The sequence below is a fragment of the Odontesthes bonariensis genome, chromosome 13 (assembly GCF_027942865.1).
Source record: "Odontesthes bonariensis isolate fOdoBon6 chromosome 13, fOdoBon6.hap1, whole genome shotgun sequence".
Lineage (NCBI taxonomy): Eukaryota > Metazoa > Chordata > Actinopteri > Atheriniformes > Atherinopsidae > Odontesthes > Odontesthes bonariensis.
Genome location: NC_134518.1, coordinates 21737154 through 21761528, shown reverse-complemented (window position 1 = coordinate 21761528; position 24375 = coordinate 21737154). Strand labels below are relative to the sequence as shown.

General features: G+C 40.7%; 1 protein-coding gene across 3 annotated transcripts in view; it reads right to left on the bottom strand.

Annotated features, from left to right (window-relative positions):
• The window catches only part of mid2 (midline 2), a 143923-nt gene that overhangs the window by 16755 nt on the left and 102793 nt on the right, over positions 1-24375 (bottom strand). For all 3 annotated transcript variants that reach the window (XM_075481536.1, XM_075481534.1, XM_075481537.1), the window contains 6 exons: positions 23461-23556; positions 11684-11791; positions 7719-7867; positions 6224-6351; positions 5651-5794; positions 6-167 (listed from right to left, as the gene is read on the bottom strand). In XM_075481536.1, coding sequence (XP_075337651.1) covers positions 6-167; positions 5651-5794; positions 6224-6351; positions 7719-7867; positions 11684-11791; positions 23461-23556 — 787 coding nt within the window. The remainder of the gene's footprint in view (positions 1-5; positions 168-5650; positions 5795-6223; positions 6352-7718; positions 7868-11683; positions 11792-23460; positions 23557-24375) is intronic.

Here is a 24375-nt window from a genome sequence, read left to right as displayed (position 1 = left end):
CTTACTGTTGGTTTTGAGGCGGGCAGGCTCACTGTTGCGGCTTCCTGCCTGGTTAATAGCCTTGACGAAAAAGATGTATCGGGTGCCACTCTGTAAGCCGTGCACTGTGTAGTGGTTCTGCTTGATGTTCGGTACGATCATCCAGCTGTCTGCAGAGTTGTACAAACCTGGCAGAGTCACACACACACACACACAAAACATTCATGGTTGTGTTGATGCTTTCAGGGTGTATGCAGAGACAGTGAGTTTTGCTTAGAATCCTTTTTTCATTGATGTTCAAAAAAAAAGCAGGAAAACATTTTTCCCCAATATTCAGCTGGAGCAGAGTGTTATTTTTCTCCTTGAAATCTCAAGTGAGTCATCTCGCGCTAAGAGGCTTGGAGACCAGATGGGCTCTTGATGTTTTGCAACATTTATGTGTACCTACAGATCCATTCCATTACCCTGCCATCAGATTTATCACGACAAGCGCCCTGTGGCAGTTCTGTGCATTCACAAAGCTGAAACCATAAGTCACTTGGAAAAAGGTGCTTATCGTATGACTCGTTCTGTAAGTAAGCGCCTCAAGGCATAAGAGTGAGATACCTTTTAATATTCAAACTTGAGCAATACCAACATGAACGTGATTACGGGGAACTTTGACTGAAGGCAGAGGGTTAGTAATGCTGGCTTCGCTTCGCAGTCACCTGATTGAAAACAGTTTTCTCAGTCAGAAAGATAAAAAGGAAAATCTCAGCTCTGGGCTGAGGAAGAGATCACCTACTAAGGGGCTGCAGATGATTTACACATGAACAGCACTGCTATTTTCACGTGACTTAACACACCGCTCCATCACCGCATGAGTTTAGAAGAAGTATTGTTCTCAGACCTTAAATTATAGATAGCAACTTGTGATGAAGGCAGCAATTTAGGCGAAGCACTTGTTGCCAGACAAGCTGGATTTTGCAAATCCTAGCCATTAATTACAGATCACCTTCAAGCTAAATGTGCTAGCTGCTAGTTTTATACAGATGCATATAAATGAGTTTTTAATATCACACGACGCGTAAATCTTGAACTGGAACTAAATAGTATGAATAATAGCGATATGATGCACCATTCTGGAGGCTGGACGAGATGATAGTTAGCAGACATCAGCAAAAGGACCAACTCTGATCTCATTAAGAAAAAAAAAACCTTTGACAAAACAAACAAAGCATCCTGTTTGTAGTGGCACTACAGCTGCTGATAACATTTAAAGAGTTAAAAGTAAAATAAAAATGACCTCAACCACCCTTTCCCCTGCAAATTACAGGAAAATGAAAACCCTGAGAGGTGGGGGCTGTGCTCACCTTATCCCTTCTTGTCAGGATGTATTCTGAATTATTGAGCAAGATGGAAACAGCATGCATAAGTAATAGCAGAGAGTCTGCTTGTAAATATAAATACTACACAAGACGCAAATAAGGCCTTTAAAAGTGAGGCGGTTTTAAGAATGAATGAGGGAAAGGGACTCTTAAAGCCGGAGTGGAAGCTGCGTCTTTATCTGAGCTTTTCCTCAGACAAAGAAAACACATCAAGGGGGTTCATCTTCTAAAGATGATGGAGTAAGCAAATGGACTTTATTTAAGCCTGGCCTTACACATTTTCGTGTTCAGTCAGCATTGAACTCCTAAAGTTTGCCACATAAAAAAGCAAGGCAAGTGTTCTACTGTGAAAGCTGCTCTTTGTTGTTAGAACATTTTTGCCGCCCACTAGTCATTTTATCAGCATCTTGTAGAAATTAGATGTGGAACTGTGCAATTTGATGTGGGCTTTCAAGGGATACAGGGGAAAGACGAGGGAGAAAGACTACATGCTGCTTTCCATTGTTGAAGCTTTGATCTTGATAGAACCTCTTCATTTTTGCTAAATTAGGTCAGAACACAGCAGTACACTATTCCTAGTTTTGCAGGCGAAAAGGTTTTTTTTTGACAGAAGCTCTGACACTAGAGAAAACTGTGACTTCAAAGTAACAGGAGAAGTAAGAAAACGTGCCACTGCAGAGAGAAAAAGAAAACAGAAAGCAGAAGGGAAAAACTTGCATCCAAACATAGTGTGTGTGTGTGTGTGTGTGTGTGTGTATATGTGCATGCATACGTGCTATGTATGTGTGTATCTGTGAGAAGGGAAGTACAGCTCAAAGTGTCCTGGGAATGGATGTGGACTTGTCTTTGATGATGCAACAGAGATTAACAGTGACAGTGTGTGTCGGTGTGTGTGCCTGCATGGGTGTGCATATGTGTAATTCTTTCCATCACTTATGGAAGAAAACAGGCTGTATGTGACAGCAGCACTACAGTGTTGCAGTGACTGAAATCTCAACTTCCACGACAAGGTGCTTGTAAAGAGAGATTTCACCATCCTCTGGGCTTTGCTCCAATACTCACTGTGATTCTGATTTTCTTCTGTATGAGGGACAACTACACTCCAACATTCTAGCAAATGCCATTGTTAGTTTTCTTACCGAGTCTCAGAGATACAGCATGATCTAGAAAACACTCACGTTCATATTGAATGAATTTATCTCACGCCTAACTTAGTTCAGAATAAAAGTTGGAGATAAAGGCAAATAACTAACCTTGTTTTTTTCCCCCTGAGGAAAAACAAAAAAATAATCCTCCAATCATCCCTGTCATGAATTGGTTTAATCTGGAAAACCCTAAGTGTAACAGCAACAAGATACTGGGAATCCTTTTGGTGACTATTTCTTGTTTGGGTTCACTGACCTCTTGGATTCTTGCTCCAGCTACGTCCTTTTAAGTGAGTGATGTTGTACAACACACGTACTGTAAAAAAGTTTCAATCTTCTGTAAAGCACTTGATTAATCTGCATCAGCTATCACATATCAAACAGATATCCCGATCCCTTACTTTTACTGATGACATTATTAGGTCGAAAATCTAATGAACAAGTATAAAACACTTCTCAATCAACAATGAAGTCATCACCAGCAGCAGCATCCTAAAACATTTGATGACTTTAAGAGTAGAAGTTTAAACACCGTATAACTTTTGGGAACTTCACTATAGAGCAAGCTCGAGATACCGGGGATACAAAGGCGCCTGAAGTTGTAGGACCGAGGAGTCATTCCCCATGAGTCCGCAAGACATAAGCCCTTTTAACACAGCTGTCGTGCTGTATATCACTCTTGTTATATGCTTTCAAATAGCTGGCCGGTGTTGTGAATTTTGTGTCAGTCCCTAGACCATGGGGTGTTCCCCCGTGCCGACAGTCCTTTGCACGCACACGTCTGTAACTACAACCACTCTGACCTCCTCGTTCTGCCTCCATATCCTTACAAAGAGGCCAAGGATGCTTGAACTTTCATGGGCTGCTCTTGGAAGCTACACAGTAAGTGCAAGAAACTTGAAGTGATTTTTGATGTATTGTCATTGCTTACATTTCTCTATGGTATTTGGTCTGGTTGCCAACTCTATTTTCTGCTGCCATGCTTGGATGATCCTGCAAAAGCATGGCTCAGAGGACCCTGTAACCCCCTTTCCACTCCCATTGAGAAGGCCAAGCCTGAGTATGTGGCCAGGGGAAAAATATACAAAAAAAAAAGAGACAGAGAGATTGGATGGCACTCATCTGGGAGCATTTAGACACTAGGAAAGTTTGAGGAAAATACAACGATAGAAACTCAAGTGGTATGGCAGGCTAAATGGGTTTCTCTCTTTCTCAGTTTCTCCTATGCATCTCTGAGGACTCTGTGGCAGCGCACTGCTGAATATCTGAGTCACTCAGACTATCAAGAGCTGAAATGTATCCTGATGTTTCTAATGGCTAGGGCCCTTGAGTTGCAGGGTTAGTTGGAGAAATGTCAGGCTACACAGGAGAGAAGAGGAGATGACGAAGGATCAAATAGTAAAGAGGTCCAGGTGTGTGTGTGGCTACATTCTTGAAAATGTACAATTATGTGCATGAACTCATCCTCCTCATATCAGTAAGTGGTAATTTTCACTCCTCCTTTATACCTATTATCCAGAGTGATTTTCTCTTGTTCTCGTGTTGGTCTCCTCCTCCATACCCATACTTTCTTTTAGTTCATATACTGGTGCAGCTATAGTGCTGATTAGCTAGTTTAGGCCAGCCTGTACTTTAATGCCCACGATTGTTGAGGAAATACATGTGCATTATACTTACAACTATACTTTTTATTTTGTGCAACATGCAAAATGAATGATGTTCAAAAATATTATAAATCCAATCTTTTTCCAATTCTTTAAAGATTTTCGCTTTAAAAAAAATCTATCAAATTGAAACGAAAGTTTTTAATCCTGCTGGTGGGATTGACCAAACAAGGGATTAAGGTCAACCTTTTAACCCTGAACTTTGTGTCCTGGGTGCCTGCATAGACAGCTGCATGAAACTATTGAGATATTGGATCCGAAATGTGCTCTGAAGGGTAACTCCATTGCATGCGGTACACCTGCAATTACAAGAAAAGCACTCAAATACTTTTATCACCGTAGCACTCTGCCAGATAACGTCTGTCACATTTTAAAAGGCCTTGATTTGGTTGGAGCTTGGTGCTTGCAAAATAAATCACTCTGTTTTAACAGCCCCAAAACCAAAATGAAACAGACTGCAAATAACTGACCGAGCGTGGAAAAGAGCAGCTCTGATTTTTCATTCTCATTTTTCTCCCTGCAGAATGAATCTATCTTTAGAATCCCCTTATTACCACATCCACTTTTTATCTTATCTTATAATGTGTAGTCTTGATAACTCAGTTTACGTCTCTATAAATACAATCAGTAATGAAAAAACCCACTAAAGTTGGACATAAAATCTAGGTTATGCTACACGGTTGTATAAAATATTGAACATGTGATAAAAGACCGAGGAATCGTGAGGTATGGTGTTGTTTGTCTCTCTGTAATTGCAGACAGGGCCGTTGCAGTGGTGTATCTTATCTATCCATCTTCTTGGTTTTACAACGAGCGTGTGTACGTACACATGAATATAAATATTTTCATGTAAATGTTGGGAAATCTTTATAAAAGGTGAACTCTATCAACGACCAGTTTCCTTTAAAGGTCTGTTCACTGAATATGTGACAAAGTTAGTTAAAAACACAATCAATAATAGAGTTACAGGGCAAGGTATTGTTTTACTGAAAGAACAATTCAGTTCAGTCTGATTTGCTATCTGGCAGCGATTCACAATGTAATTTGTCCCTCGGCAGGTTGTATAGTATGGTAATCACCTTAATTTATATTACAGAGATACCCAACCTTGGCAGTAACTTTAATGTTTGTAGTTTTGAAGACATTAATATGAGTTATGTGCTATAGATCTCTTTAGGGTGTTTTTGTTGGAGACTGCATGGCTACTAAATCACATTGTTACTTCAATAATCTAGAGCAAACTCCATTAAAACCACAGCTAAAACAAGCCAATTGTTACAGCCAGGTTCCCAATTCATCCATTCATTCAAATCATATCATATCTTGTAAGATATTAAAACACAGGTCAGCAAAGTATTTGATCCATCTTTACCTGACCTCTGATAAAATATTCACCCTGAGCTAGAGTTAAAATGTATCTCAAACTCAGTGAGCGTGCAACTTTCTTTCTGTTTTACCAGACCTGGGTATGAATGTGTGTCTGCACTTGACTCACTGATGAAATTTGTCTGGCCAGTGTAGATGGTATACTGCAGCTCGTAGGAGGTGACGCTGAACTCGTCCTCCGACGTCCAGTGAACAGTGATGGTGTCATGGGAGGCGGTGCACAGCTCATCTCTGATGGATGGTGGGTTGGGAGCTAAAATGTGGAGGGAAAGACAAATGGCAAGACGGCATGAAATGAAAGTTATGAACAGTCATGACTGACCATTTAGATTTCAAATAGATGCAATCCTCAGAGAGAGAAAGAGTCCCCTCTATATCTGCATATAGTATATCTTTAAATGAAGCAGAGAGGGATCAGCTGTCCTCTTTAAATGTACATGATGTCTGTACCAGCTCAAGACTGGTGGACATTGCCAACCCTAGTAAAGTCTTTAGAGTGTCTATATTGACAAAAATATATTTAATATTAAGGATATCCAAAGGGGTTGACAATATAACAAGGGATGGTAACTTCATAAACATAAAGTTATTTGTTACAATTACAGTTAAGGTTTAATCACTATAATTTCTATTGTACATAATCAACATGATCGTTGTATAGCAGACAGTATGGATGCTTTACCTGTTAGGTAATCTAATCCCTCAAGAATTTTCTTCTCTCTGGAGAAGTCGAGAGCAAAGTTGTCAAACGCGTCATTCAAGTTGACATCGGGGATGAGTACCTGGGAGGAGGCTGTGGCCATGGCAACCCTGTAGAGTGATCAGAACAGAGGTTTGGGTAAAGGAAAAGTCAACAGAAGGGTAAAGACGTGAGGCATTCAAAGGACAGGCCAGAGGTCAGAGTAGGTGTTGAAATGAAAAGAGGGGAGGACAAAAAGGTGGAGAGGGGATGGAGAAATAAAATAAGTGAGGTGAAAACAGGACGGAGGTGGCAGACGTAATCAGAGAAACAAGAAATGATGTGTGAAAACACCTTGGTAGTCTCAAATAAGACATCCAACACCCCTGACTATATGTCTCCAACACTGTGTTGTCAAAACAGACACACAATGAAAACATTTACTCTGCTGTCTCTACAGCTCTATGGAAACTTGTGCCTCCTACTGCTTTGATCATCAGGATGCAGCCTATGGCAGGATCCAGCCTGAACCACAGCTTTGGCAAGGTTACACAGAAGAATGCAGAGAGAAGCACAGAGCAGAGCTGGCCCATAAGACTTCTGCTTCTTAGTAAAGAAAAAAAATTGAAGGACAATAGGAAGCTTGGTGAGGTTCTAGATTAAAGAAAAAAACAGTTGAGCAGGAGCCAAATAAAAGATGCTATGCGGGCTGCAGTTTTTCCAAAACGTTTTTTGTCTAGAAGAGACACAGAGTGAGAGAGCTTCCGGCCTGAGGCGGGAGGGAGGGATGAGGGTAATAAAGACGTTGGAAAGAAAAACTGCAGAGCTGGCCCTTAAATGATAGATGATTTTCAACAGCGGCCTAACATTGATCGCAAGAGCGGGATGCGTTTAATAAAATGTTGATTTCACCAGCGGCTCCTTGACTGGATTTCAGAGGTAGAAATCAAATATAAGAGAACTCGTTCCAGGGCAGAGAATTTGATTTAAAAAGTCAAACAAAGTCATGCAGTCAGATCTATTGAAAGGAAGACGATTTTGCCACAAGATGTAATGACTACATGAACAGCGGAAAGTGAGGCAAAAAACACCAGGATGACTTGTCTTCATCTAAGTTTGCGGCAGCTGCTCTCGATTGGCAGCGAGCTCCAAAGTTGACACCTCAGTACCTGATGGACGAGACTGCTTTCCTGTTTTTGTGTGAATGTGCAAGCATTTCCGTCTATTTAGATATTGTACAACCCATAATGGAACAGTTTGCTGGAGCAATGATTAATGGGTTTAACATAATCACCCCCTAAAACCCTTATTTTCTTGTAATTCTAATGGGAAAAAAGGGGAATAATACAGGAAAACAGAGGACAACAATCTCACAAGTGCAGCATAAAAAAGTGTGTAGTGATGGGCTGAATTATCGTGAGATACAGTTGGATATTCACTCCTCCTCTACCTTACAGTGGCTGCATGTATTTTCAGATCCACACAGTACATCACTCACCTTTCTGCAACATTCCTGGCAGACTGGAGGAAGCGGGCGTGGTCATTCTCCTTCAGGCTCTGTTCAGCCTGTGTGATGAGAGCACTGGAGCGCTCCAGACACTGGCGACAGTTTGCAATCTGCTGAGCCAATTTGCGCAGTTTCATCACCTGGAACCAACACAAACACGGTACATGTTGCTATGCTGCGACACACGCACGATTTATAGACATTTACGCTACCTGAGCCCCCACAGAATCGATTTCTGTGGCGATAACTGATGAAGCTTTTCTTTAGTGGTGAAAACACAGACAACAATACCAGCTCTATGCCAGCTTGCCAAGGAAACGTTTCACAAATGCAACCACTGCATTCTTCTGCAGGAACTTTTAGCTGTCAACGGCCTGTCTTCCTCACTTCCAAAAATTCAGTCAAAAGTAGTTATTTCAAAGTGTCTCAAAGTGGCTGTCCAGTGATGTCAGGTTTTCAACACATGTAGAAGTCACTAATCCACAACTGCATACTGTTCACATCGTGAGAATGTGTCAGTCCCTATGAGGTGAACGCTGCTTGGTGAAAGCAACGAGTTTCCATATCATGGACTGTAACAGTGGCTGAGGTTTAATCACTGTAAAAGAGACACAAGCTACTCTTGAATATGCTGGAATCTAATCAAATATTGTGTTGTCAGTGGAAACTTGGGACAAAAAAAAAAACCAAACAAACAGGAAAGGACTGACAGTTTATATGAGGAGGAAACTATTCTGCAGAAGGAAGTTATCACATACGAAGCATAGCTAAAATATTTGCCTGTCCCTCCAAAAAAAAAAAAAAAACTTCCCACAGATGGCTGCGACCGCTCGCTGATGCACAATCACAGACAGTGTTCTAGGTGTGTGCACATACAGGAAAACAGAGCGACAGGAAGACATAAAGAATGCAGCAGAGAGGAGAAAGGCCTGGTCACAGGGCCAGGGCTTAATGAACCCATTGCTTCTTTATTCTCACGCTGACCTCATAACCAGGTTGCATAATACTGAGGGGCAGAGATGCATAGAATACTGGCATGCTATCAGATATGACAACAATCTGAGCCTAAATCTGCATATGTGTACATGTTGGTCCATTAAAGAGCAAAATGCAGAGAAAAAGATTTGTAGGAACAGAGTTGTTTCAGGATGTTATTTTTTATCTTAATGTTCTGACAACAGAGGGAAGCACATTCACTAAGTTTTCATGTTCTTGGTATGCATACGTCAAATGTACCATAATGGCCAAGCAGGAAACAGATGACTCTGGGCCGTAAATGCGCATCCTCATCACAAATGACCATTCTATGCACGAAGAGTTTTGTTATGCTGTCCCTTTGGACTGCAATTTATCAGTAAATGTGCTGTAATATCATTTCCGTCTGAGCACAGGGAAGCCATTCTTAGTTAATTTGAAATGAAAGTAATCTGTTTATCTTCATTGCAGCTCATATCCTGATTCTGGGTATGATCTTGGTTTGATGAGACTCTCCACTGTAAATAACAGAGGCTGCTTTTGAGCTCTGAGAATGTCAATAAAAGGTGAGCTGCGGAGGAATATACAGTCCCAGCTTTATGGCCCGTCCCCACAGTACAGACATCGTTCACCTCCTATAATCATGAGTAAATTAAATGAAATCATGCGGCCAAAGGGACTTTTCCAATTCACATTGTACATTAACTTGTAATATTTCAATGTGCCTTGGGGTCAACAAAACGGTCAAATGCTAACCAAAACTGCAAATCTGAGTCATATGTGGCCAGACATCAGTGACTATCTGATCTAAACACATTGTTTAATGCATCCATCTTTCAGTTTGTGACTTTTGATGGGATTGGCAGGTGATGTATAAATATTACTGAAATAAAATGAATTCATGTCCACTTGCTTTCGTCTCGTAGAAAAGCTGCGTTAGATGGCTCTCCATGCTACAAGACTTAATGGTGCTTTTAACTTGCGTCTTAGCCTCTCTTCTAATTAGTGCATCATAATGCGTTTTCTCTATAAACAACATTTGAGCTGGCTGTTGACTGCAAACAGAGATGACGCAAGGCGGCTTTAATGGAGGGGTTAGTATTTGGCAACATATGCTACAAACAACAATTTTAGAGATGATTAATCACCTCCTTCAGAATAATAGACAATATGGCTCAGTGTGAGACTGTTAGTCTCATCTATTTGAGGAAAATTTAGAGTGAAAGAAAAAAAATCTTGAATGGAAAAGTGACACACGTGGATTAAATATGTGTGTGTGTTACATTTATAGACAGATAGATGGATAAATACTTTATGGATCCCGAAGGAAATTGTGATTGCCAAGTTGTACATTTACTTCAGTTTGTGCAACTGGAGCTTTATGATTGGTCAGCAGATCTTTAGTCTCTGGTTTAGTCTCTGGCCCGTTGCAAATCATTTGAACGCTTTTCTGTGTCTGAATGCCTTAAGTTTCCCAGTGTTCGACAGAGCTGTCAATTTTTTTCTTCAAAGTTTAAACATGTATTTGAACATGGGGGAAACTTCAAACATCAGTGACAGGTTGAAATTCCAAGCTGACGGCCTGTTAAGTGCTTCAGAACACAGAAAACAGGGGAAACTAGTGCGCATAGCTGTTCGAGGAGGACAAACACAACTGAGAAATCTGGAAGTATTTTGGATTTTACACCGTAAATAATATAGTAACGAACAAAGACATGTTTTTAGACTTAAAACTGCATAAGGCAACAAATCTGTAATCTCATTTGGTACCTATCCACCCAAGTGAGACAGCAGAGGCACAACATGTGACCAAGTTAATGAATACTGTGTATTCTGTGTTTGCCAGTATTCTTTCGTTCTCTGAGCTAAGATGAAAAAGTAGTTTCATGTGAAGATGTTGCACTGAACAGCCCGTAAAGCCCTCCTCTGAAACGCCAGTCAGTTAAATTTGTCTCATAATTTCAGGTCTTAGTTGCTCACTGCTGGAAAGAGTACAGAATTCAAAGGCTTTACTTGAGTAAAAACAATAATGCAACACTCTACACATGCTGTACACAAATGCTATTTAGGTAAAGGTAAGTATAATGTACCCATATTTAGGAAAATGCACTTAAAGTACTAAAGGCCAAGGGAATGTGTGTTTTGATTGGTCTTCAGTCTCCCTAAGGAGATAGAGAGCTCATTGTGAGGAGGTAAGAGAGAGGATGGGAACACCTTTCACAAAACTGTCCACAACAGGAAACTGGATCAGTAGTCCGTCGTTAAGCATAAAAGGAATGTATTTCCCTGACAATATGGCTGTGTGAAATGTTAATATTGTGCATTCATTTCATCTTTCTTGAGCCTTCAAGTGACTGGTATTTTGCATGTGACTTTGTCTGTTGCATTTTCTCTGGTACACAGCCTTTTATAGGTCGAGACTCTCATGAGAACAAGTCTTGCTCTTTGTCTGCAATCACTGTGGACACACCGACACATTTCCTCTCTCTTACACACACATGCGCACCTACACTTAGTTCAGTCTCTCAACTAAGCTTTTCTGGTGCTTAATGGGATTCTCCAAAATGACCCTAAAACGTTGCCTCTGGAAGAGTCTGTCTTGAATTGCTGGGTTCTCAGGTGGGAACATGTGCACATACATGTGGACACAGTCACAGCTACCCATACAGTAGGTTCTGGGGCCAGATTCATTAAACTGTTCTTAATTCAGGACTAAAACAGTCTATACACTAGAATTCAGAAACATGCATTTGTATATTATAGATTTCCACTCTAACTTCACAACCCCCCCCCCCCCCCCCCCCCCCCAAAAAAAAAATAAACAACTAAAACACATCAATGAATAATAATTTGTAAGCCCCATCATGTCCAAAGGTCTGTCATTGTAACTTTAACTGGCTGAAGTCCTATTAAGTCACGTTCAAATACTCCAAAAACAAAACAACAAAAAAAAGAGGAAGTGCATCCTGGTAATAACTTACCTTCGACTCTTTGATCTTCACAGCGATGATCTGCTTTCTCTGTCGGATGATCTCCACAAGCTCATCACACTCCTCCACCAGCTTAGCTTCATGCATTGCTGTGTTCACCTGGACAGGGAGGTAATAAAACACAGGAAAACAAATTAAAGGCTCATTCCCAGAACTGAGACATGCACATTTACATATTCACTAAAATCTGACAAACTCACACCAGTTTACTTGTACTGTACCTTACTTATTTTTTGTCAGTGAAAAAACAAATCATGTTTTCCTTTTTTCCTCTATGCAAAATTAATTTTTGGGAGATTTCTGAACTTGCAGCAAGGATGATTCATGATGATTACAAACAGAGCATTTCATTCATTGTTTCACTCTGAGATGTCTCTTGAACACCTGGAAAAGATGCCTCTAGCAATATGTGCACCTGGATTATTTTAAGATTAATTCAGGGAGATAAGTGATTTCCATTTCATTAACTGTGTCACACGGAGGGCCATTAATCATTACACTGCACAGCACACATTGGTCCACAGAGGGATAAGACCTTATGTACATAAAGTTATCGTTGGTGGACACAGCAGGTTGTGAGAGAAAGACATGTCACCATAGAAAGAAGAAAAAGTCCTGTTTATTGCTGCAGGGAAAGTTTACTGTGTAGCTCATAAAAATGGGTAGAGTGCTGTTTGATTTGAACCACTGCTTGTTATGTATTTAACCTGCATTAGTATTAACAGACTAACCATTGTTAGAATAATGAGACCTTCATTAAAAAAAACCATGGCAGAACATGTTTAAACCATGCCAATTTAATATATTCTGTGATTACATTAGAACCAAAGTTGCCAAGGCAACTCGTCATCAACACACCGTTTCTGGCCAACATGATTTAAACAGCCAACTTCCAGACCTGGGTGTTGCTGAGCCACCGAGTATGTTTGCTGAATTGCTACAACAAACCCCTACCAAGAGGTTTTCCAATTGCGGAATATAATTACAGCCAACACCTCTGAGACACTTTCAGCAGGGGTTCACATGAAGACCTGCTCTGAACGCAACTTTACTGCTGAGGAAAGAAAGAGAGGAGAAAATCTAAACTGCAAGGTGTGCAACTGCTAAACTTCCCTTTGTGCAATTTGACCCATCACAGTTAGGATGGATAGTTTACCACCGAGTTGGCTCTGATTGTTGTGTCACCAGGAAATCTATTGGAGAGGTGCACAAGTGTACGAGTTAGAAATCACATTCATCTCCTTTAAGAAGCAAAAATGTCACAAGGTGAAGTTGCCCTCTGCACACGGAAAAGCATTTTCTCTGCTTTTGAGTTGAAGTTTAATCTATATTTGAACATGCAAACAAAGCTCTGTGTTGCTGTGCATCTCTGTGAGGATATAAAAACTCCAGGATAAAACGGTCACAGAACTGTGCTCAGCTGTACTCCTACTAAGTTGCTCAGAAAGTCCAATGTTTTGTTTTTGGAGAAAAGTTCAGGCCATCACAGAATTTACAGTTACTTTAGAACAAAAAAGAAAAAAACAGCCCAATACAGTGAGCGTGGGAGGCTTTAACCAGAAAAGTAAACTTCAGGGCTGTCCAGAAAATGCACACAAAAGGCAAGAAATTTCAGAGCAAATAAATGTCTACCATCAAACAAGTTGTTTAAAGCCTTCTATGGCTTTCAAAAACTCTACTGTTCCTTTAACTGCTTCAATGGGTTTGACAGCACTTGTTGTCCACATAAGACTGTTGTCGGGTTATTGTACAGTACAACATCTGTGGCAAGTGTACTGAGTTCTGAGCTTGCAACCCATATCCAACATCAGAGAATGGACTATTTGGAGGCACCCTTCACTCTTATCTCATATCAGATTAGATCAGATCGGTCATTTATGCACAAAGACACAAGACTTTATGGGGGTCTGTCAAAGGGTTGCTGGATTAACTCCATATTTAAAGTGTCCTTTGACATATGAACTGTGTTATTAGGAACTCTGATTGACTCTTTACTCTGGGATTTAATTACATGTACATCATTGAGCATATCAAGTTAAGAAAAATGCAACATTCACTTCATTTGAATTTGCTGTCTTCACTGTCATCTCTGCTGTTTCTAAGTGAGCAGAAAAGTTGCAGCACGACCCAAACCTTTTTACCCTACATTCACTGGAGTTCTTGTCCTGTTTATTTGGCTCAAATGCTATAAAAAAAATGCTGAAGTGGTGCTATGAATGATGATAAGGAAAAGTATGGAGAGCTGTGGCACTCAATTTTCCTCAAAATCCTCCAACGTGATAACTGGGTGTGTGCAAAGAATTGGGGCCTGCGGTGTTTGAGAGTGGAAAACTGTCCTCAAGAGTGCACTGAACTACCAAAATGTCACAGTGTCAATCATCCTCTAGTGACACTGCTGTGCCTGACATTTGTTCACACAGTGGTGGAATGCTCTCTTGCGGGGATAGTTTTTCTTCTTTGTGATACGTTTCTAAACGCTTGTATCACATGCACACTGCTGAATTTTGAAACTATTTTAACATCACAGACTGCGCTGGGATCTACATAATAACACAGTCTGTCGGATACCTTCGATAAGCAGATCAGATGCCGAATAAAGGCTCAATCCTACTGTACATTGCCTGTCTGTAAATGCATCATTCGGCAGATTTTTAATTTTGCTTCGTTGAAAGTGACACGTAAATGTCACTGCTTCCAACCTGGTGAGATTTCGGTCAGAAGTAGTTGTGGAAAAGCACCAGCGTGCACATTCTAACACCAACACGTTTAGTCACCATTAATGTCTGAGTAGGGCTTATGAAACTACTTACTGTAACAACCAAGTTCCCCTCATCGCTCCACAAAGCTCATTACAACTCGGCAATCCACTTAAGCCTCATTATTCACACTCACTCACATACACACACGTGCTTTTTGCTGCTGTCTTTGTATGGATGCTCATTGAAATGATGTCTTCTGCCTAACCTTGACCACAACAGCCAACTGCTTAATCCCAACCAAAATCTAATTCTAAACTGAACTGTGAAATCAAGCCCCAAGGGTTTTACAGTCCTCGTGAATCTGCCACTTTTCATAAAGATCCTCATTTCAGTGGTCTGAAGCTCAAATTAGTCCTCGAAAGGATAGCCAAAGACAGACGCATGCACACACGCAGAAACAACATAATTAATTCAGCAAACAGCCATCTTATAACTGCAGGTTAGCAATAAAGCAGGATAAATGCAGCCATCCAGGATCACAGTGAATTACCACTGGGCTGCTTGGCAGTTACCGAAACAATCCTTTCCTCTGTCCTCCTCCTCTTTCACCACGCTAAAACCCTCTACCTGCTCTTGACATTATTATTCACCTCCTGGAACTCAGACACTGTCACCTTCTGCATATTTCCCTTTTTATTAGGCTCCTCTGCAGGTGCACTGAAATCACTGTGCCAGCTTGGCACTGAATATGGGTATACTATTGGAATTTGTGAAGAATAACCACAGAAAATCAAACCCGTCCATTGTCAAAGACTTTCCAGCTGCTTTTGCTATGAAAGTAGCAGGGAAAAATCACAACAGGTTGCTTTATAAGAACTCTGGTAAGCTTGCATGAAAGTAGAATAAAGGACCAAGTCATACAAATCATAAATATCACATAAACCAAACTTACTAGGATCCCATTTCTTACTGGAATTACTACAAATCAACTCACCCTATAAAATTAAAGAATATTCCAAAATCAACGTCACACGCCCCCTTTTCTGACCTGGCATAAGCCTTTGGCAGCAAAGCAACAAAAACTGAGGCTCTGAGGTGGATAAATAAACTGTTTATTGACTTATATGTGGCTCATACAATGAGATTTGAAGCGGATATCAAAACAGAACTCATTATAAAGAGATCCATTCACCATTTGCGAAAACTGCAAAATAACTCCGTACAGACCATCAAGATCCAAATTTCGCCCCACATATTGCAAATTGGCAGCAGATAATTACATCTGGAGAGCTGTATGTAATCTTTCACATGTCGGGTCTCTTCCAAGAGGATCACACTGTGCATAAGAAGTCTGCTCCCAAACATCAGTCGTGTTGGTTAAGTCAAGAATTCCTTTATTTACGCATATTTTTCACTGGAAATTGTTGCTGCATTATTTACATGGATCTCACATCCAGATCACTTTTCTTTCTCGCACTCTCCGCTGTTTCAGCCAATAAAGACATTGCTCATACGTGTGCGGCCGCGCAGAACCAACAGCCAATCATTCAGATGAGATGTAGTCCATCACGCTGAGGTGAGTTAAACAGAAAAAAACTCAGTGCCTCTTAAATGACCCCCGACAGTGTGATTCAACATTGTAATTTCTTTCTATGCTGTGATTGGAGAATATCTGTTCTCTCCAGGGAAAAATGAGGTGAACAGTATGTATGAGTTTTAATGATGTCGCAATGCTCATTCAATGCTGAAAGTGCTATATGCAATTGCCACATAAACTCACACACGCTGCATCCCCGTAATAACCCCATCGACTCAAAGGCTAAGGCTACTAAATTACTCTCAGCCAAACAAAAACAAATCCCAACTTTCTTTCTTACACTGAAAATCTATTTAAACTCTTGCTGCTCGCAAAAAAATGTTCACTCCAATGCAAGTTTTCGAATCATTGTCCAGATCCCAAGATTACAGCACGTACCAGCTGTGACAAGTGCATAAAACACTTTACAAGGTGTTGCAAAAACAGTAAATTGGGGATAGTTTGCATCGTCTGGAATATTTTTTCATTACATACTGCATAGATACTTGATGCATTTGCAGTTCTTTCATATAATATGCAACAAAGAAAGAGTGTAAGACGTAAAAATGCCCACATCCATGACACGTCTATTCTCTTTTCTCTAATGAGACGTATCAGTGTAACAATGAGGTGATATATTTGGTGATCTGTGAAATATTAGTTTTATGTTCTGCTTTTAGTGGACTAGAATCATGAAAAAATGATGACACATCATTTAGAAATTGGCATCTGTTTTCTAAAAAGTTGACAGCACATCTATATTGAAGATATGTTTCCAGAGTATAAACTCAGCATAATCAGTTAGTTAAAAACATCCATTTGATGTGTGGAGAGCTGAAAAAGCCCAGACAGAACAATGTTTGGCTGTCAATGTAAACTATTCTTGCCAAAATGGCTCTCATACCACAGTGAAAACTGGTTCGGGTTCAGAGCAGCTGTTAACCTCTCGCTGACACCAGAGTGTTTACATCTTGAATCAATTCAGTGCTCAATGCACTTCCGTCAGCCTCGCTGCCTTCCACGCCTTGTCTCTGTTTGACTGGCCCTGGCTGTCTGCTTCTCACTGACTGCTCCAGTTTTTCTCCTAGCCTCCCTATTTGCTTTTTTTCCCCCTCAGATGATGATGTCCTCAAACAGATGCCGTCCACAGAATCTGGAATGCTTCCTGCAGATTTAAGACACCATGTGGCACCTGGCTCTAAAACCGATTTTTGTAAAACAGTAGAGGGAAATGCAACTGTGATTTCATTGATGCCACTGGCGTTGTTTGACCTTTTATATGTCAGCCAGACTTAAATGGACAACTTTGATTTCAACTGTCTGACTTGTTACAAAAAAAAAAAACGTCATTATTGAGCAAAGATTTGAGTTTCCTATTATGTTTTTTTTTGGTGACTTTTAGGGAGTCCAGTATATTGTTTATATCAATGTTGGTAAACTGTGGTTTGTTGCCCCAGATTGCGTCCACCAGTTCAGGCATTTGATATTTTATCAGAGCCCGACAAATAAGGTGATCAACCGATATCTTAGGGTTGATATTTTATATATAATGGTGTGCACGTAATGAGACAAACACAAGTGTGTTATCACATTACTGAAACCTCCAAGAGCTGCAAGAGTTCTTCAGCTTAAATGTTATGAATATGAAGAATTGGCCTGGCAGAATAATAAATGAGCAAAATCATGAATATTTTTGCAGAAACACTAAGATTTATAAAGGATTATTAAGCACAATATGAGCTTCTGGTACGAGCATAAAGAAACAGTTCTGACTGTGAAAGCAAACATTTCACTTTGTGCTATTAGCTATTGCAATCATGTTCCCACCTTTTACCTTAAAGTGGAACTGCAAATGGCACAGACAACCAGCAGACTGTCGGATCTCCCTTATGCCCCAGCAGAGGGGTAAAGAGAGGCCGTGTGAGGCCTGTTAGCAAGAATCATTGCAGCCATCTCCAATCAGCCGATTCATATTTTGCACCCAGAAGGATCTGCGCTACAGTTGCCACACACGTAGATGTGTCCTGACAAATGACTTACAGCAGCTCACTGTTTGATCAGTAGACATACATGTCTGAGCATTTAAACGCAAAGTCTGATGTAATCCTTCTCTTTTTCCATTAGTTCGAATACACACACAACTTCAACAATGATCCTAAGGGTAGGAAAGACTTGTTGCTGCTGTGACTGCTTCCTGAAATAAGGCTTACTACACATTAGCTGTGACTGAATGATACTTCCAAGCTGTATACAGCTGCTGGTGACTGTGCATTGTAAGAGTACAAATTGTTCAGGAGTAGTTGAGCCTGTGTTAGGAACGTCCCTAAAGTTAAATGGGACAAGTCAGTCACCTGTCAAGTTGCAAAACAAAGGTCATGCAAAGAAAACGGGTTCCAAGTCTAAGGGCATAGGCCTTTCAGGAGGCATAACTAAAATATCAAAGAGAAGGCTCTTTGGAAAGGAAATGGAAATACTGTATGCTGAAAACTTGCACAACGGTAACCAAAGAATCAGCTCATGGTTTGACGCTCTTTTGCAGATGAGAGTAAAACTAGTTTAATGCAACAAAATAAAAACAGAGACCAGTTTCTGATTTCTCAAACAGCTGAGTGCCCAATGTTACATCAAATAATCAAGCAATTATCATAATTAAAAGAGCTTTGAACATGATGGAGGCAAACAATGTGCAGACATTAGCATGATTGTGAGTATCAATTCAGCTTCCACTCAGGCTGCTTCATTTATCCCAGTATCAGTGTCTCTTCAACATCAAAGTGCTTTTTAGGGAAATGCTCTTTAACAAACAGCCTCACTGAGTGTCTCCTCTATTGATATCCATGCTCTGAATGAATAACACTAATGTGTGTTATCTCAACAAAAATCCTTTCAAATGCCCAGAAATCGCACCATTCGGTCAGTGTTTGCAAGATCCAAAAGCCCAAAGATCTGACTCCAGCTATTGTGATAAGGATAGAGGCGTTCTAAGAAAAAAGCAGCCGATTCATCATCAAGTCAGCTCATCTTTTTTTAAAAACTGTAGAAAAGATCATTCCCAGAAGAGAGCCTAACACTGCCGCGTGTGCTGACACACAGGAAGACGATTCATCGCGTTTGATCATATCTTTGGCGTCAAATAGGGACGATGCAAGCAGAGAGGAATCCAGGTCACGCTCGAATCCTCACTCATTTTCCACACACACTCGCCCGACTCTATTAAAACTCTCACTTTCTTATTCCCTTTTTGTGTTGTGCTGCATTATTGCTGAGCGTTTTCTTCAGCGTGGCGCCTGTGCCTGTTTCGACCAACGAAATCAGTGGAAGTCACGCTAACATTTGCAAGATGTCCTTTTTACCCCTGTTCTCTGTTTGCCCTCTCAACCCCCTGCTTTTGTCTTTCTTTTATCTTACACTTTCCCTCGCAGCTCTTCCTCCTCTCTTTGCATTCCCCATTTTCTTCTGCTTGCTTGCCCCCTCTTCCTCTCTCCTCTCATCTCTTCCCACCACTCATATAGAGCCCCTGTGCACTGATGTGGGTTCGCCCAAAAATATTCCAGCCCCTCATCTCTCCCGTAAATAATTCACAAACTGGCCTTTTGTGACTGAGATCACATCAGACAAAAGCTGTGAGTGAGTACAACCATGGTGGGGGGAACATAAAGTTTCTTTTAGTAATTTGTTGAAGAGTAACTGGGGCATGTCCCCACCCATGCTACTGCTCCTCATTACTTTTTGATAAATAACTGATGAGATTACTCCATTGTTGCTGATGCTGGTGGCTCAGCAGTGGTATGCTTTTTTCCCCTCTTTCCATGCACTGTTGATGAACAGTTTGTTTGTACTTTGTGAATCACACAGCAATCGTTTCATTTGGACTGGGTGCGTGGAGTTGCTGCTCGTGAACCTCCGAGTTACACAGAGAAAATGGAGTCATGCCCTGGTAAGAAGAAATGAACTACGCACAGAGTGATGGCAGCACTAAAATACATTCGTCCTCCTTGGCCATTAATGTCAAATCTTCCAGAAAAATGTATTGCATCGACTAAGAGTGAGTGTGCGGAGACAGAAAGTGTGCGTGTGCATGTGTTAGTGATTCTTAACCATTGAGGCAAAACTCGCTGTACCTCCATTAAATCACAGCTTGAGCTAAAATGGAAGAGGTCAACAGTGACATGACTGACAGAGGAACACTTCTCTGCAGACAGGTACGGGTTCACACAAGGACACCAGACTGCAAACACTTTGGGGTTGTCACTAAATTGAATCAGGTGAACTGTGAAACTCTACTAAAGTAGCTTGTGACGAGTAGAGTAAAGCCTCGACCACAAATATATATACCGTAACCATATGCCAATGTCACGTAAACGCATCTAATTTGACTGTGTGGCGCATACATTTCTTGTGTGGGTGGTGCCAGTGGAAATTAATCCGTTGTGAGGGTTGCCATCATAGCTCATTCTAAAAATATTATTCTACACAGTGAGCCTATTTGTAAAATTAATTTGAAGCAAGAAACGGCATCTATTCCATGGTATATCAGACATGGTTTTTCAGTAAAATCATTACATAAACCTTTTAGCACCTTGAAAATACCAAATAGTAAATGAAACCTTTTGGTTGTAACTTTGCCCACAATGAAAAGATCATGTCAATGTTTGAAATGACTGAATTACATTTCACATTCAGTGTTTTCTCCATGTGTTTTAACAACCAGCAAGATACGTTTGGTGACCTTTTTCATATTTCAGTTTTCTCTTCTTTCACTATTTACACTGGGTTAAACGTCATTTCTCGGCCTAACTGCTGCACGTCGTACACCGTTGCCAACTCAATGACTTCTCAGACCTCTTCAGTGACTTTATTTTGTTTTGGAAAAGCCATGGTGACAGATCTGACAACATTTCTCAAAAAAAGATGTTCTCTGTGGATGATGCTCACCAGGAATAAAAAAGCAGACCCTGCAGTGATGAAGGTTAGAAAATGGGTGCAATACAAATTTAGTTTAACAAACTTGACTCTTGTCTACTCAGTGATATTGAGAACTATTAGCATTGAATTCTGTTCGAGCGACCCCTTTAAATAGTATTAAATGAATCAGACTGTCTGTAAAGGACTGGGCATCGGGGCGCTGAGTGGCATTTATTTGTCATTTTCATGCCACACTGCAACACATCAGTCACAATCAACTGATGCAATGTTGGACTGATTGTCAAATGATGTGAACTGAAAATTGGCAGCAGACTTTTTTGGTCCTGAGTGTTATAAGGTAGTTTGCCATCCATAAGATACATATAATTTGGATTCTGGAGAGTTTGGAGGCTGTGATAAGGCTTTGGGCTCTTTACTTCTGAAGCTGTTCTTGAGCAGTTATTGTGGTGTTGGAGAAGAATGGGCCTCATGCAAGAACCGTTCGTACGCACAGATTTGTTCTTAAATCGTCCGTACGAGTGATTTAAGAGAATTTGCGCATTCACCAATCTTTTCGTATTTTACGTTTTCTTTCAGGTACGAACAGAATTTACGAGTGATCCAGACCTGTCGTAGGAGTTTCGTAAAATAGTCCGCTGTTATTCCAATCAAGTTTGCTTGACTAATGGATTGTATATTTAATTACTTTGAAGAAAACATAAATAAATATATACATTATACCCAACAATGATGCTGACATTATTCTGTTTGACTTAAAATATGCACTAATCGAAGGTTAATTTGAATCTGTATATAACGGGAAGCGTAACCAGCGGCTGACTTGCTACTTTTGGATCAGCGCGTCAGGCTCTTGGAAGAGAGCGTGTGGAGACAGACGAATGGCTGAGATCGCGATTTAGATTGCCAAGGACTGTGCTGCTGCAAATATGCAGCTTGCTAGAGCCACAACTCCAGAGAGAAACACGCCGATCAAACCCAATTCCACCACACGTCCAGGACCTCACCATCTTTGGATTTTTGGCCACGGGAACCTTTCAGAGGGAGATTGGAGACAGATCGGGGGTGTCCCAGTCCTCTGTGGGTCGTGCGCTCCCCTTGGTCATCAAAACTCTCATCAGTTTATCACCCATGGTACATCAGATTCCCATACACCGCTGTCCAACAAGTACAAATTAAGAGGGACTTTCATGCCGTGGCTGGACTGCCAAACATAATTGGAGCACGAGACACATATATACGCATCAAAACACCCGTGCTGTCGTGGAGCGCACTGAGCTGAAGGCCAGGTGCGTGTGTCTCGATACAGCGGGGGGCAAATAGCCCAGAGAAGGCATGCCAGATTTGCGCAATATTGCCATGAACGAGGGGTCTCCACCTGAACCAGCCCAGGCAGACCAGAAGGTGTGGTGCCAGAAGACCCCCCTCATGGACCACCCCATCAAAGAGCCATCATGATGAGGCAACAGCTGATTGCACGGCTTTAGTTGCAGTCATCGATCGCCTGCCCAGGGCGAGACGTTTTTTTTTTAAGCCATTTTCATATCAAACCATTTATTTTTTTATTTCGCTGACATGGTATTAACAGCACTCGTAATTGCTTCCCTTTTCTTCACTTTAGCAGGTCCCGTCCACTGCTTACACTGCTAAAAATGACAGATTTTCCTTTTTAGATCTCTGAAAACAGAACTTTAATCTCAGAGCCCGTATTCTCAGCACTCAACACTTCCTGGCACAGCAGCGAGGAAGCACAGCCTTATATGGTATCATTTAGGGCGTGGAGTATGCAAATCTACTATCCTCGTGCACGTGAACTTAAGATACGCACAGGTGTGATTCATCATTTACGCAGGTCGTTTACACACTTTTTCCGAAGTTAAGAGCGTTTGTTGAATCTGACGTGGCGTGTTCGTATGAGACCTTCTTACGAAAAAAGTAAGAGAAATTTAGAATAAAAATACGAAAATGTTCTTGCATGAGGCCCATTGTCTTGCCACCATCAGTTTGTTCTGTTTATCTATCAGGGTGAGTTAGACTTTAAAATTGCAAAGGTGAGTTGTACAGTACGTGTCAAAGTGGCATTCACATGGATGCCAAGACCCAGGGTTTTCCATAAGAGAACTGTATTGCATTGCAACAAGATAATCAATGTTATTCATACTCTAAGAAGATCGAAAGTCAGTCTATATGTTTGGAGTAATCAAAATCCGAAGCTTGTGAAAGCATTGAGTCAATTTATTAAATGCCAACACAGCCATGGTCACGACCCAGCAGGAGGAAATGAAATAACACAAAGAGCTTAAAGTTAAATCTATGATAGCTTCGCAGTCTGGCAAGTGAAACACATTTATTTGATCTTCGATACAAAATGAGTTTCCTCAAAAATGAAAATAAAATGGCAGCTCGACATCTGCGGTCCTATAAATAAGCCTGACCTCTGACTACCATGACATCCGGTAATATTCAAGAAAACTTCCCTCTGCGAATCACACATAGTTTTATGACATTCCAAGTTACAGATAATGATGACCATTCAAAATGTACATGAATAAACATGACATAGTGCATACCTCAACCTGCTGACAGATCTGGATGAGCTTGGCCATTTGGTTCTCCAGTTCACTGTTCCTCTTTACTAGGTTGGTCAGGTTGTTCTCCAGGGTTTGCTGTTTGGAGGGGGAATGAGGAGGGAGGAGGGGGAGGAGAGGAGGGAGACAAGGAACAAGGAGAAAAGATGAGCTATTCAACAGACAGAATGTGCAGTGACACAACAGGTTTGGATGAAGGCCACATGAATTGTTCTAACTTCCCAGTGTATTCACATTTTCATTCATTTTGTTCAAATTTAACAGAGGTTTTCATGAACAATATTAAAAGATTTCAATAGCTTTACATTACATGACTCTTGTTAAGGACATATATATTATGATGTCTGTGGCATAAAATCTTTAATGAAGTTTGTCGATGTTGGTGTTCCTACTCGTGGTTAACACAGAGGGAATGCATGCATTTAATACTTGTAATAATATACTATGTGTGAGACAAAAGAAGTTAGCATTCTTAAAATACAACACCCGGAAATATTACAGTGCTGTTTCAATGCTTTGCCCTCTATTCTGCCTGACATCTGATCACGACATACATGTTGCTTTATATAATCTACAATCCATGACCCAAAAATCTCTTCCAACATTTGTGACTGGAGTTGTTTGGCAAGTACCCGTTAAAACCAGTACAGCAAATGGGTCCAAACATCATGAAAGCCTTTCAGACAGAATAGGTTGTAATATTCCTGCTCATATTAATGCAGAACAGGTGCAGAGGGAAGAGTGCCTATCACGGTAGTCATGACACAATACACTAAAAGGTGGCCGATAAACTCTCCCTGACATGAAATCATGTTGGGAACATGCCACATGTGGTGTGATCACAAATGAGGAAAAAAGTCTCCTTGACAGTTCAAAGTGCAGCATGTTTTTCTCAAA